Source organism: Phyllopteryx taeniolatus, chromosome 13 (assembly GCF_024500385.1).
Source record: "Phyllopteryx taeniolatus isolate TA_2022b chromosome 13, UOR_Ptae_1.2, whole genome shotgun sequence".
Lineage (NCBI taxonomy): Eukaryota > Metazoa > Chordata > Actinopteri > Syngnathiformes > Syngnathidae > Phyllopteryx > Phyllopteryx taeniolatus.
Window position 1 is genome coordinate 22,492,028 of NC_084514.1, and position 14,911 is coordinate 22,506,938.

The window sequence follows — 14,911 nt, forward strand, 5'->3', positions numbered from 1 at the left end:
ATCGTAATAGATCACGTAACGTAAACAGTTGATCAGAGGTCTTCAATTGGAAGGGTTTCAATTGGAATGACAAAAAAGTCTCCATCTAAACCCGGCTACTGTGTGGTTGGTCAGCCGAAGACGAGCCCTTCACCTGTCAATCAAAAATACGTTGACGTTCGTTGTAGTCAACTACAGGCTGAATAACGTGTGCCACTGAGGTTATGCTTAATAAACAGTTGAAGTTCCTGTTTGTGTTAATTGGGGACTAATACACACAACAACTTGGAGCGAAGTGCTGATGTTTTAAAAGACATCACCGTGGTGGAGAAAGCTGTATAGCTCCTTAACTTGCTAGCTTGTTAGCTCGCAGACTAGCTCGTTAGCTTGCGAGGTCGCTCGTTATCTTGCGGCCTAGAGAACACAACAGTTAACTTTCCCCTAAGCGTCTCTGTTGTGTGAATCTAAGGGGCAAGGCTGTGGAGTATTGGACGGAGCCACTACCAGGAAGAGTGTACCGGTCCTCTGGCGTTCCATGAGCCCACTAACAGCTAATGACACAGCCGTCCACCTCTGTCCACATCACTGTGTGATCTGCACGCCGGCTCACCACAACAATGACAGTTTATTGAGTCCAGAAAAACTATCGTCTCCATTTTATTTATCAACTGATAAGTCCATATTGTCATTATCGTGACAGGCTGAAGTGCATGCAATCTGTTGGAGCAGTGATTCTCAAACTTTTTGCACCTGGCTGTGCCAGCTAAAAAAAAATACTGAGCTCTCTAAGTACAGTACCACCATTATGACCAACATTAAAAACTAAAACACAATACCATAGGTAAGTAAATGTTCATCAAAAAGTAGATTAAGTTTTGATTCCTAAAAAGTATTATTTTATATTATTGTAAGCCATTGTAACATGCAGTTTAAACATGAGCCCTGCGCTTAAATATAGGAAAATATAAATCTGTAATTGAATAATGATTCAATTAAAATGTGTTTCACATAAAAAAAAACACACACATTTTCACATTTTACCTAAATAAATATTCAAAAACAACCAATTCCTAAAGATTACATGAAATTCATTGAACATAAAAGTTAAAAAAAAAAAAAAAAAAAGTTAGGCAGTGATTCATTTACGTGCCAGAGGGAACCTGCGTACCACTAGTGGTACTTGTACCACACTTTGAAAGCCACTGTGTTAGACTGAGTGAATATGTAATTTACGCCCTATATTTGGGGTCTTAGTAAAAGATTGCCATCTTAGTAGATCACACTTTTTATGATATTTCGCTTCAATCTGTATTCAGGTACTTAGTTTATGGATAATTGTTAAACGAGTACCTGTTCTCCAAAAAAGGCCTACAATCGAAAATTGGAAAATTATTGTCCTGTGAGGTTACTTTGTGGAGCAAGTAAAGTTTTGGAATCTATTGTTGCTGATGCCCTTAAAACTTTCCATGAGAATAATCAGCTATTAACAAATGGCCAGCACGGATTCTGCAAATGTAGGAAAAACATTTTCTCAGCTTCTAGGCACGCTGAATGAATGCAGCAATGCGTTTGATGGTGGTGCATGTTTTGATGCATTTGACTTTGATATTCGTAAAGCATTTGACAGTGTGTCTTATGTTGAACTCCTGCATACGCCTGCATCGTATTGTATTGCTGGTGAACTTCTTGACCGGTTTTAGGCATACCTGTATGGCCGCAAACCATTTGTGACAATTGGAAATAAAAATTCAGAATTTATCGAGGTCACATCTGGTGTCCCTCAATGGTCTGTACTTGACCCGAAGTCCTTTCTTACCTTCATCAATGATTTAGAGTCAATATTGCAGTTTCTTTGTGGTAAGCTCTTTGCAGATGATTGCCAAACTTTATGGCTAGTTTAGTCATTTTGATGGTCAGTGATTTCATTCAGTCTTATTTAGACTGTTAGTTTATCAGTGGTCTAGAAATAAGCAGTTGGAAGGAGCAGCCGAAAAGTGTTTTGTGTTGTGCATTATGGTTATGCTAACCCAAAGAGGAATTTTCAAGAAGGCGACATCACAGTCACTTGTAATGATAAAGTCTGTGACTTGGGGGATAGCTTTTTCTGAAAATTTACCATTTTCCCACTACTGTTCCCAATTGGAAAGAGATGTTTTCTACAGGTTATTTTTGCCAATTTTCACCAACGTAACATTGAGTTCTTAGTGAAATTATATACAGTTTTTGTCATACCTGGATTGGAATATGCAACTGAGGTATGGTACTATATAATTAATAGAGAGACTGCAATGTTTATTTACACACAGACTGCCAGGCTTTTACACGTATAACGAACATTTAGCCAAACTTAGCCTTCAGTCCCTAACTGGTCGTCGTATTGTGTTCGATTTTGTTATGGTGTACAAGATTACTAATGGGGTGACACGGTGGACGACTGGTTAGCACATCTGCCTCACAGTTCTGAGGACTGGGGTTCAAATCCCGGACCCGCCTGTGTGGAGTTTGCATGTTCTCCCCATGCCTGCGTGGGTTTTCTCCGGGTACTCCGGTTTCCTCCCACATCCCAAAAACATGGGTGGTAGGTTGATTGAAGATTGCCCGTAGGTGGGAATGAGAGTGCAAATGTGAGCGCAAATGGTTGTTTGTTTATATGTGGCCTGTGATTAGCCGGTGACCAGTTCAGGGTGTACCCCGCCTCTCGCCCGAAGATAGCTGGGATAGGCTCTAGCACGCACGCGACCCTAGTGAGGAGAAGCGGTACAGAAAATGGATGGATGGAAGATTATTAATGGCATAGTGGATATCTCATTTATTCTTTGACTATTTATTGTTGGATTGAACGAGAGGTCACAAATTAAAACTTGAGGTTAAACGTAATAAATTGGACCTAAGGAAATACTTTTAAATAATTTCAGTAGTGATATTGTTATGTAGTGGATATTGGTTTTGGATAAAAACGTAATTAATTTGTAAAAGAGATGTGTCGGAAGGCAACGCCTGCGTTTACTTCCGGTTTAGTTCGATGAACATTGAACCTTATAATCAAACTATCTTTGTCTCGAAAAGGGGCACCATGTGTCTTTTTGTGTGTGAAATTTAGGAAAAGTGACGAAAAAACTCGATCAATCTCAGTAATTTAGAAGGCTGCTACATGAATTAAATACGAGTTCTCAATTACAGAGGTTTCACTATTAAACGCAAACACACACGAAACACAACAAAAAGTTGAATTTTCTAGAAAATTTTATTAAATTAAAGAAAGTAATAATAATGGTAATAGAAAGAAAAATAGGACATTGTGTGTGGCTGGACTAAAAATGTGTGTGTTGAGCTCTTACAAAGTTGGAACTTGGGTGAAGCTGGTATTTTACCTCAAAATTATTAGTACTAATTTTGTACATTCTGACAATGATTGTCATGCTCTACTCACGACCGTAGATCAGTTGGCCCTTGGGATGGTCTGTCTCTGAGCATCTCGAGGTAAAAGAGGCAGCTTTAGGATGAATAAAAGGAAAACCAAAAATATGCCAGAAGAAAGTTGTCCCGTTGGGCTGCACTCATAACTTTTCCTGCCGTTTGAAATTGTTGCGGGCCCCGCTCTTGCTCTAAACTGTGGGCGTAACTGGTACAGTTGCCGGGAGTTGCTTCCTCAGGCCCCTTCCAACAGATCAAGGCTGGGAACACCGATCGAAGCGGCATAGCTGGCTTCTTTGATCGGGCAGCGCTGCCGGTCATGGTTCGCGGGCCGCTCGCGCACATGATGGCAACAAAGGACAAAGAAAAGGGAAGGGGGAGGGAAGATGGGTTGGTCGAAGCCACCCCGTAGCTGAGGATGTTAGCCAGGAGGGACAGAGAGCCAAGAGACCAAGAGACCAGGAAGACAAGAGGGGGAAAGCCAAGGGTTAAGTACCATGGGGACATGTCTAAGGGACAGGGGAAATGGAGAAGACCACGCCCATCAACTTGAATGTAGTCTACAATTTGGCTCATAAAAAATGGGTTTAAAAATCACATATTAATCCAAAATACTCCCAACATTGTACCCTTACTCATAGATCAAGCATATAGAATGATTGTCTAAACTTTCGTCTTGGCAAATCAACTAATTGTTCAATACGTCATTTCGTAATGTTTGGCTTCAAATCAAGAGGACAGTCCTCAAAGTCTTGTAGCCGAACCCGTAAACTGACACATTTATGAAAGAGACATCAAGGCATACATTTAGAATATTCCTGGAGGATTGTTTGTTACAAACGTGGGATTTCAATCTCCACAGGCACTGTCTCTAACCATCAATGAGGGGGTTGGAGAGGGGGGTGGGGGGGTCATCGTCTTCCATTGTTCAACAGTCGTCAATCACCCCCGCACACACACCCCAATGCTGTGCAACCAGCTTTATGGCGTCAGATGATATAAACCATGTTTCCTGTGTCTTGAGAAAACAGTCTGGCTGGTTGAGGTTCAGGAGGCAGGAATGCAACAGTTTATCAGTTCTTGGGATTGCAATGACAACCGGGCCATAGTCACTACAGTTGCAGTATGTTATGTAATAAGATAAAAATAATTCTGCATACTGTTCAATTGCCCAACAAAATCATTACTCTGTAATCGTAATCGTTAATAAATTATGGCTTCAGTATTTGTTATTGTAATGGCGGACACAGGTGCAGCCCGAATCAAAGTATATGAGATTTCGACATGCCATTGTCAAAATGTCTGTGTGACTGGTTTAATTTACCAATTCTGTTTTCAAACTTGGTGAAAAAAAAGCAAGTCTATTTATTAAATTAGATTAATCAGACCTCAAAAGTCAATTCAAATTTAGCACTCTATTTTGCAAACAAACAAATAATATTGCTGATAGATTGAATTGAATAGTTTATGCAAGGACAAGAGTTTAGATTTCTCTTTTGTGAATGTACTTGCATAGATGTCTTCTCTTGCATGCTATTTATATTATATATTTATATGTCCGATATCCACTATTGGTTCTGAAATGATGGAAATTTCCCCATTGTGGGACTTATAAAGGGGATCTCTTCTGATATGACAACTATTTATTATTAATAAAAATATACTTTTCACCTGCCCCCGTTCTCAGATGACGTCTCCAGTGACGTATTAATTCATTTCCAGTTCAGACAGCGTCTTGTCAGGCCATGAATTTTTTACATTCACATCTCCAAATGTGCATTAATTGACGTTCAAACTTGGTTACTCTCTGCTATAACGCGGTTCCAGCCAGACCTATGTGACAAGTGTACTGTATCACCCAATCACTTATTTCGGTGTTTTGCGACTTCATGACACGATTGCTTAGCAATTAGCATCAGGTTTTTCCGTCTTTTCCTACCTACTCCTCGCCCTCCCTTTGTGATAACGTAAACGATACTTGTAAGAAGCATGTTAAGAAGGGTAGTTTCATCGCTTCCATGGAGGCGATGATTAGTGACTTAAAATTGCGTTGACACCGGACACAAAGAGAACTTTCGCCTCCACTGCTTGGGGTGTAATGAAATAGCATGCCCCCAAGCAGCTTATTTATCTCTTTTTTTAAAACAATAGAATGTTTATTTCATCGAATTCATTTAGGAAACTTTAATCACAGTGGCCGGATACAGTGCCGTATTGGCCGGTAATGTCTGACACTGAATTCCCCCCACACCTCCAATATCCGGAACAATTGGTTCGTAATGAGTTAACATTCAGGCAGCACAGTGGACGACTGGTTAGCACATCTGCCTCACAGTTCTGAAGACTGGGGTTCAAATCCTGGCCTCACCTGTGTGGAATTTGCATGTTCTCCCCGTGCCTGCGGGGGGTTTCACTGGGTACTGCGGTTTCCTTCCACATCCCAAAAACATGCGTGGTAGGTTGATTGAAGACTCTAAATTGCCCGTGGGTGTGAATGTGAGTGAAAATGATTGTTGTTTTTTTTTACATGTGCCCTGCGATTGGCTGGTGACCAGTTCACGGTGTACCTTGCCTCTCGCCCTAAGATACCTGGGATAGGCTCCAGCATGCCCATGACCCTAGTGAGGATAAGCGATACAGAAAATGGATTGCTGGATGGAGTTACTGTTCAGTTATTTCCTTCACAAAATACAGACGTTCTGTAACATTTTGCAGCTCAGCATGTAGTTCTGGGCTGATGACTAACCTTTCTCATGATATTTGATACACTACAAGGTGAAATCTTACCAGGAGCCCCAGACCGAGGGAGATGGACAGTCATTTTATGTTCATTCCATTTTCCAGTTATTGCACCAACAGTTGTCTCCTACTCACCCAGCCCCTTGCCAGTGGTTTTGTAGCCCATTCTAGCCCTGTGCTGGTCTACAATCTTATCCCTGATGTCCTTAGAAATTTCTTTGCATGATGGAGAGGTTGGTGTCTGATTGATTGATTCTGTGGATAGGTGTCTTTATGCAGGTAACAAATTGAAATAGATGTGCATCATACAACTAACTGGTTTATATTAGGAGTACTTTCTTAAAGTGAGAGGACTAGTCCGTGGGAGCCAGAATTGTTTATTGTTAGTAGGGGATCAAATACTTATTTCACTTGATGAAATGTAAATAATTTTTATATTTTTTTAAATGTGATTTTTCTGGATTTTATTTTAGATATTCTGTCTCTCATTGTTAACATAAACCTACCATAAAAATTATAGCCCACTCATGTCTTTGTCAACGGGTGAACTCACAAAATCGGTGAAGGATCAAATAATTATTTCCTCCACTGTAATTGTTTGCAATGTTTGTTGACTGGCTAACAATAAACTCAAACATGCAACACACCCACCAACTGTGTGCGTAATCTGTTAGAGTGAACACAATATAACAAAGGCTACTTTTATCATGTTGTCAGGCTATAAACGTAAGCTGTAGCTCGGGGTGTCCTGATCCGATCTTTGAGATTGGAAATCGGTCCAATCTCAGCAAAAAAACAAGTATCGGATCGGACTGTATCTAAAATCTCTGATTTTACCACTCTTATACTAGCAGTCCATACCATACTCCACTCCAGCACGTTTCTCCAGCAGCACCCGGGCGACATGCAGAGCCCACGTGATCACAACAACAGGTTGCTAAGATGCTAACATAGTAGCAAGGAGAATGTTGCTTGCTTAAAGTCATTTATTGACACTCCAGTTTAAATTCACTGTAAAACCAAAATCACATAAGAAAAGAATTACACATATTGAATATAATCAAATACATCACAGACTTTGTTTCTTTCTTCGTTTTTATTCACAAAAATCGCTAGCTCAAAGCTAACACACAATGAACGAAAAACACCATTGACGAGTGAACAAAAATTAGCATTGAACTTGCAGCACTACCTCTCAAAATAATGTATATTTGAACACTAACCCTATATAACCCCATACAACAGGCAATATAACAATACTCTGGCATATATTCTTCAGACTGAATATTCGATCGTGACATCTGCTTTCTTTGATGCTGTTTGTATCTCATTGCGTGCACCACACTGTACCTCAGAGGCCAAGATGTGCACAGGAGTAACAGCGATTGTCAAAAAAACTAAACCCCACTTTCATCAAGAAGTTAAAAATTGTATTCCTGCACGTGGTGAAAGCAAATGCTGTTACCATCATATACTGACAGTAAAAAAAACAACTGAATTGAACTTGAATTATTTTGCACTTTAAAAGTATTTCAGATTATTTTTTATGGTTTTCTAATGTATTTTTTATTTAATCTATTCAAATGTAGAATATGGTTATGTTTAAGTTAAGCAGTGGTTATGTTACAATTCATATATATGTTTTTTTCCCGGTTTTATTAGTTATTTTTCAGGATTTCCTAATATAATTTTTATTTTATGCAATTGTAGTACGTGCTTATTTTTAAAGTTACTTTTTGTAACCCATTGGTTAATAAAAAATGGGTCAGTTTTTCTCTTACTTACTGTTGCTGATTATTGTTCACTGTTTGAGTAATATCACTTCATCAAGCCTTTTTTAACATTCCATACTACAAAATATGTAAAGTATGTATGATTATTGATATCGGATCGGACCGATATCGGTATAGGCCAAAATTCAAGGCAAACCCTAACCCGGATCGGAAGTAAAAAAGTTAGATCGCGACATCCCTAGTTGTAGCATTGCGTTAAAGTGACCCATGTGGATAACGTTTTTGTTACCCCTCAGTTAATGAAAGAAAAACCTGCGGTGGTCACAGAAATACTTGAATCTGACAAAAGTAATAATAAATAAAAAATTAGGTAAGCAATCAATCAAGCAATCACTATGCTGTTTGGTGACATGGTATGTACTACACTAAACATGAACCAGAAGAATAGGAGAGTTGTCTCAGGAGATGAGAAAGAAACTTATAGACAAGCACTTTAAAGGCAAAGGCTATAAGACTATCTCTAACCAGCTTAATGTTCCTGTGACTACAGTTGCACATACTATTCAGAAATTTAAGATCCACGGGACTGTTGCCAACCTCCCTGGACGTGGCCGCAGGAGGAACATTGATGACAAAGTGAAGTGATGGATAATACGAATAGTAACAAATGAGCCAAGAACAACTTCCCAAGAAATTAAATGGTGAACTCCTAGGTCAAGGTACATCAGTGTCAGATCGCACCATTCGTCATTGAGCCAAAGTGGGAGATGACCAAGGAGGACACCACTCGTCAAAATTAATCATGAAAAAGGCAGACTGAAATTTGCCAAACTCCATGTTGACAAGCCACAAAGCTTCTGGGAACATTTCCTCTGGACGAGACAGAACTGGAACTTTTTGGCAAGCAACACCAGCTCGATGTTCACAGATTAAAAAAAAATATATATATATGCAAACCAGGAAAAGAACACTGTCCCTACTGTGAAAAATGGAGGAAGCTGTGTTATGTTCTGGGGCTGTTTTGTTACGTCTGGTACAGGGTATCTTAATTCTGTGCAAATTACAATAAAATCTCAAGACTATCATGGTATTCTAGAGAGCAATGTGCTGCCCAGTGTCAGAAAGCTTGGTCTCAGTTGTGGGTCATGGATTTTGCAACACACAAGAAACAAAGCACCCAAGAAGGGGTAAGAGCAAAGCCTTGGACCATTCTGAAGTGGCCTTCTATGAGCCCTGATTTAAATCCGATTGAACATCTGTGGACGGAGCTGAAACATGTTGTCTGGAGAAAGCACCTTTTAATCCTGAGACAACTGGAGCAGTTTGCTCATGAAGAGTGGGCCAAAGTATCTGCCATAGGTCCAGAAGTCACATTGAAAGTTACAAAAATCGTTTGATTGCAGTGATTGCCTCAAAAGGTTGTGCAACAAAATATTAACAAAAGGGTACCATCATTTTTGTTGAGGCCTGTTTCATGAGTTTTGTTTTTTTAAATAATTCTGATGAATGACAATTCAAAAGCAATGTCTGATTTTCATTGGCTAATTTTATTTATTTATATTTATTATTACTTTTGTCAGATTGAAGTTATTTCTGTGACCACTGTGGGTTTTTCGTTCATTAACAGAGGGGTACCAGCAATTTTATCCACGTGTGTGAAAGCCTCCTCGAAAACCACTCAAAAAAGTGTTATGTTGATCAAACTTTAACATTGTTTTAACCTTTAATTTAAACTGAATTGTGACATAAACTGCAAAAGTACTGTGAAAAAGTAATCCTCTGTGTTTTCCACCCCGCAGCAAAGAGCATGGAGGAGCTGAAAAGAATTTTACTGTTGATACTTGGCTGTGCTGTCCAGGTAACGCATGCACGCATGCGCACACGTGCGCGCACAGACACAGGCACGCACACACACACACACACACGCACGCCTAGACAACCAGTCTCTGTTTAGTTTTTCATGTCTGAGCAGAGCTGATTGCTGACACTGCTAATAAGATGCACTGAGAGACTATCACTATCAGCATTAAATACATTGCTACACTGAAGAATCATGGAACAAGACAAATGTTCGTCAAATAAAAAATAAAATTCATCTGGGTTTTTTAAATTATTATTTTTTTTACTTTTACAATTAGCAGGATCCTAAGTTAAACCACTCCTTTGGTTGACTCCTTGAGTCCACAGTTGCTTTGTTACTACCTTTGTCACTGTCCTTCCAAACTTCATTCACTCGCCTCATCTTTTTCCATTCCTTCCTACCTGATCTAGTCTGACTGGTTTCAGGAAAAAGGAAGACTGAGTGGAGGCACTGAATGGAAATACAGGAAGGGGTTTCTAGGGCCATGTACAAATGCTGATGTGATGAATAGCTCTTGTTCAACTGAGCCAACAGCTAAATAAAGAGCAAAAAAATTTACCACTGTATTTTCTTCAGTTCCTATTTTCTGCTCATAACAGAGTATAAACCCCAATTCCAATGAGGTTGGGACATTGTGTAAAACGTGAATAAAAACCCAATACAATGATTTGCAAATCCCTTTCCAACCTATATTGAATTTAATACACTACAAGGACAAGCTATTTAATGTTCAAACTAATGAACGTTATTGTTTTTGACCATTGATCCCTCAGGAGACACAATATTAAACAACAGTATCATTACATAAAGGATATCGCCATGCAAGCTCAGGAACACTTCAGCAAACCATTCTCAGTTAACACAGTTCGTCACTACATCTAGTTAAGTTAGTTAAGTCAAGTTAAAACTCTACCATGCAAAGCAAAAGCTGTACACTGTATCAACAACACACAGAAATGCAGCCGGTTTCTCTGGGCCTGAGCTCATCTGAGATTGACTGACGCAAAGTGGAAAAGTGTACTGTAGTGTGACGAGTCCAGATTTCAGAAGGTTTTTGGAATTCGTGGACATTGTGTTCTCAGGGCCAAAGAGGAAAAGGCGCATCCTGATTGTTAGCAGCGCAAAGTTCAAAAGCCAGCATCTGTGATAGGCTTTACACGATCAGGATTTTTGGGGCCGATCAGTGAGTTTAAAAAAAACGATAACATAACATACATAACATTTTATTGCCTGCTTGCGAGCCGTATCGTATTAAAAGTACGTGAACATACCTCAAGCAAGCCTTAAACGAACGTCCTCTCGTCTCCTGAACACCGGTGACAACCAACACACATTTTCCCCCATTTTGTCCTTATAATACAGTCGAGCCGGCTCGTTCCACTCTTGTTGTCGTCGCCACGGTAACGAGTGTATCCGGTCGCATTTGAGTTGACAAGATAAAGCCCAATGATCGTAAAAAACGGGATGCGGTGGTATGGGAATACAAGATTTTATTGCAGTAGTCTGACATAGTGCAATCGTGAAAGAGCAAATTTGTCTTGTTGTCTGATCCGGGCATTACGTGTTGTATGTCTCAGACTAGTTGTCTGTTCCACACCGCCGACACGTTTTTATTTTTATTTTTTATTAAATAACTTCATTGGCTGTCAGATATTTACAGTACAACGTCAAAAGACATGCGACAAGGCTAAAAATAAACTAGCCTTTGGATTCAGATATACTGTGCACGCGGCGACGCGGAGTCTTTTGCGGAACGGATCGGCGAATTATGACATTAAAGCCGATCAGCTGATCAGCATAAAATGCTAAATATCAGCCGATACCGATTAGCTGATAAAAATCGGTGTAAAGTCTAATCTGTGATGGTAAGGGAGTGTGTTAGTGCCCATGGCATGAGTAATTTGCACAGCTGTGGAGGCACCATTAATGCTGAAAGGTATATACAGGTTTTTAGGAGCAACATATGCTGCCATCCAAGCAAGGTCTTTTTCCAGGGGCGTCCCTGCTTATTTCAACAAGGCAATTCCAAACCACATTACGCGCGTTTTATAACAGTGTGGATTCGTAGTAAAAGTGTGAATACTAGACTGGCCTGTCAGAAGTCTAGACCTGTCTCTCTTTGAAAATGTGTGGCGCATTATGAAGCGCAAAACACGACAACGGAGACCCCAGACTGTTGACCAACTGAAGTTGTCATCAAGCAAGAATGAGAAAGAATTCCACCTACAAAGCTTCAACAATTGGTGTCCTCAGTTCCCAAACGCTTATGGAGTGTTGTTAAAAGGAACGGTGGTAAACATGCCACTGTCCCATTTATTATTTATTTATTTATTTTTTTGGAACGTGTTTCAGGAAGTGTTGCCACAGTTACCTTGAAAAAGTATCTTTGTTACTTTACTGATTACTTGAGCATAAAAGTAACATAGTTACTTAACTAATGACTATTTCAAAAGTAACAAAGAAAAAAGTAACTTTTTAGTTACTTTCGCCAGCTGTCAAGTGATATCACTTATCCACGGTACAAAAAAAAAGCATTTGGTTAACCATACCCATTACTTGGTAGTGTACGCCACACAAGTTACAGAATCATGTTGCCAACATGAACCAATAACTTAAATAGTAGTGTAGTTGAAGCCACATTAAATCAGCAATTTAGTGCAGACTTGAGATACCAACACAATACAGTAAGTTCCTAAACGTAAACAAGCACACCATTCTCAGTACACTGCTTGTGGGCCATGAAAGCAACTGTGTGCGTGTACGTAAACTTGAAAGTGAGTGATACACGCACACACACACACACACACCATGACTCTCACCACTGTAATTTTGATGCGAAGAGCGAGATATTTTTTTACTTACTACGTTCAACAAGCTCACAGACGAAGTTGAGAGTTCTCACTTTTCATTCTAAATATTATTTTAGCTAGTTGTTCTAAGTCCTTCAGTGAGTCAGTCTTTACCCTCCTTGACCGATTGATGATCATGCACTCGGTATGAATAATTACCCACAATGCATTGCATTTAACACACCAGTAAAACTGTATTCTTAATGTGAAAATAAAAACGTAACAACAATCAAATACACTTTTTACGAAGGAAAAGAACACAAATATTGTGGCGAAAGTGAAATCATGCATTTCTTTGCAATTTTATGATACTGCACATCCCAATCGTTTTCTTCTATTCATTGGAAAAAAGGGTGGTCTCGGTTAAATGCTTCTGCACATTTGGATTGCTCTTTGTTTGAATCCCCAGTTATGGGAATTACTGTTTGGTGAGAGACATTGATGATGCAAAAGTAACCGGAGTGTAAATACTTTCCCGGGAAAAGTAATGCGTTACTTCGCTTGTTACTAAAAATGGTCGATTTATGGAGTAATGCGTTACTTTGTAACATACAGCAGGATACGTAGCGTTACTTTGCAACTCGTTACCGGCACCACTGGTTGCAGGCATCAATTTCAAAATGAGTGAATATTTGTAAATATAAATATATATATATATATATATATATATATATATATATATATATATATATATAAAATATTTTCCTTTCGGCTTGTCCCTTTAGAGGTCACCACAGGGTGTCATCCTTTTTCCATGTAAGCCTATCTCCTGCATCCTCCTCTCTAAAACCAACCGCCCTCAAGTCTTCCCTCACGACATCAATCAACCTTCTCTTTGGTCTTCCTGTAGCTCTCTTGCCTGGCAGCTCCATCCACATCATCCTTCTACCAATATACTCAGTATCTCTCATCTGGATGTGTCCAAACCATCGAACCTCGGCTGTCCCGCTGATGAGCTCATTTCTAATTTTATCCAACCTGGTCACTCCTAGAGAGAAACCTCAACATCTTAATTTCCACCACCTCCAGATCTGCTTCTTGTTGTCTCTTCAGTGCCACTGTCTCTAATCCGTACATCATGGCTGGCCTCACCACTGTTTTATCAACTTTGCCCTTCATCCTAGCAGAGACTCCTCTGTCACATAACACACCTGACACCTTCCTCCACCCGTTCCAACCTGCTTGGACCTGTTTCTTCACTTCCTTACCACACACACCATTGCTCTGGACTGTTGACCCCAAGTATTTGAAGTCCTCCACCCTGGCCATCTCTTCTCCCAGTGGCCTCACTCTTCCCCCTCCACCCCTCTCATTCATGCACTCTCCTTTCCAGTGCATGCCTCCACCTTTCTAACTGTTCTTCCACCTGCTAAATGCTTTCACTGCAGATGACATTGTCATCTGCAAACATTATGGTCCACGGCGATTCCAGTCTAACCTCAACTGTCAGCCTATCCATCACCACTGCAAACAGGAAAGGGCTCAGGACTGATCCCTGATGTAGTCCCACCTCCACTAAACTCCTCTGTCACACCTACAGCACACCTACAGCACACCTCACTACTGTTCTGCTGCCCTCATACATGTTTATTATTATTATTGAATTATTCTAACACAAATGCAGCCCTATGGGGGGCACAAGTCAGTGCAAACTGTAGGCCGGTCCCAAGCCCGGATAAATGCAGAGGGTTGCGTCAGGAAGGGCATCCGGCTTAAAACCTTGCCAAACAAATATGAGCGTTCATCCAAAGAATTCCATACCGGATCGGTCGTGGCCCGGGTTAACAACGTCCGCCACCGGCGCCGTCAACCTGCAGGGCGCTGTTGGAAATTCAGCTACTGTGGGTCGAAGTCGAAGTCAAAGAAGAAGAAGAAGAAAAGCGGGTTCTTCGGCAGAAAGAGAAGAGGAAAACACAGAGCCTAGAACTGAATGTGGGGACTTTGAATGTTGGGACTATGACAGGAAAATCTCGGGAGTTGGTTGACATGATGATTAGGAGAAAGGTTGATATATTGTGTGTCCAGGAGACCAGGTGGAAAGGCAGTAAGGCTAGAAGTTTAGGGGGAGGGTTTAAATTATTTTACCATGGTGTAGATGGGAAGAGAAATGGAGTCGGGGTTATTTTAAAAGAAGAGTTGGCTAAGAATGTCTTGGAGGTGAAAAGAGTATCAGATCGAGTGATGAGGCTGAAATTTGAAATTGAGGGTGTTATGTGTAATGTGATTAGTGGCTATGCCCCACAGGTAGGATGTGACCTAGAGGTGAAAGAGAAATTCTGGAAGGAGCTAGATGATGTAGTTCTGAGCGTCCCAGACAGAGAGAGAGTCGTAATTGG

At 40.2% G+C, this 14,911-nt stretch overlaps 1 protein-coding gene across 4 annotated transcripts in view; it reads left to right on the forward strand.

The window, feature by feature from the left end:
- The window catches only part of ccdc88c (coiled-coil domain containing 88C), a 127,070-nt gene that overhangs the window by 38,608 nt on the left and 73,551 nt on the right, over window positions 1–14,911 (forward strand). For all 4 annotated transcript variants that reach the window (XM_061793688.1, XM_061793689.1, XM_061793691.1 and 1 more), the window contains one exon: window positions 9,665–9,723. In XM_061793688.1, the coding sequence (XP_061649672.1) occupies window positions 9,665–9,723 (59 nt within the window). The remainder of the gene's footprint in view (window positions 1–9,664; window positions 9,724–14,911) is intronic.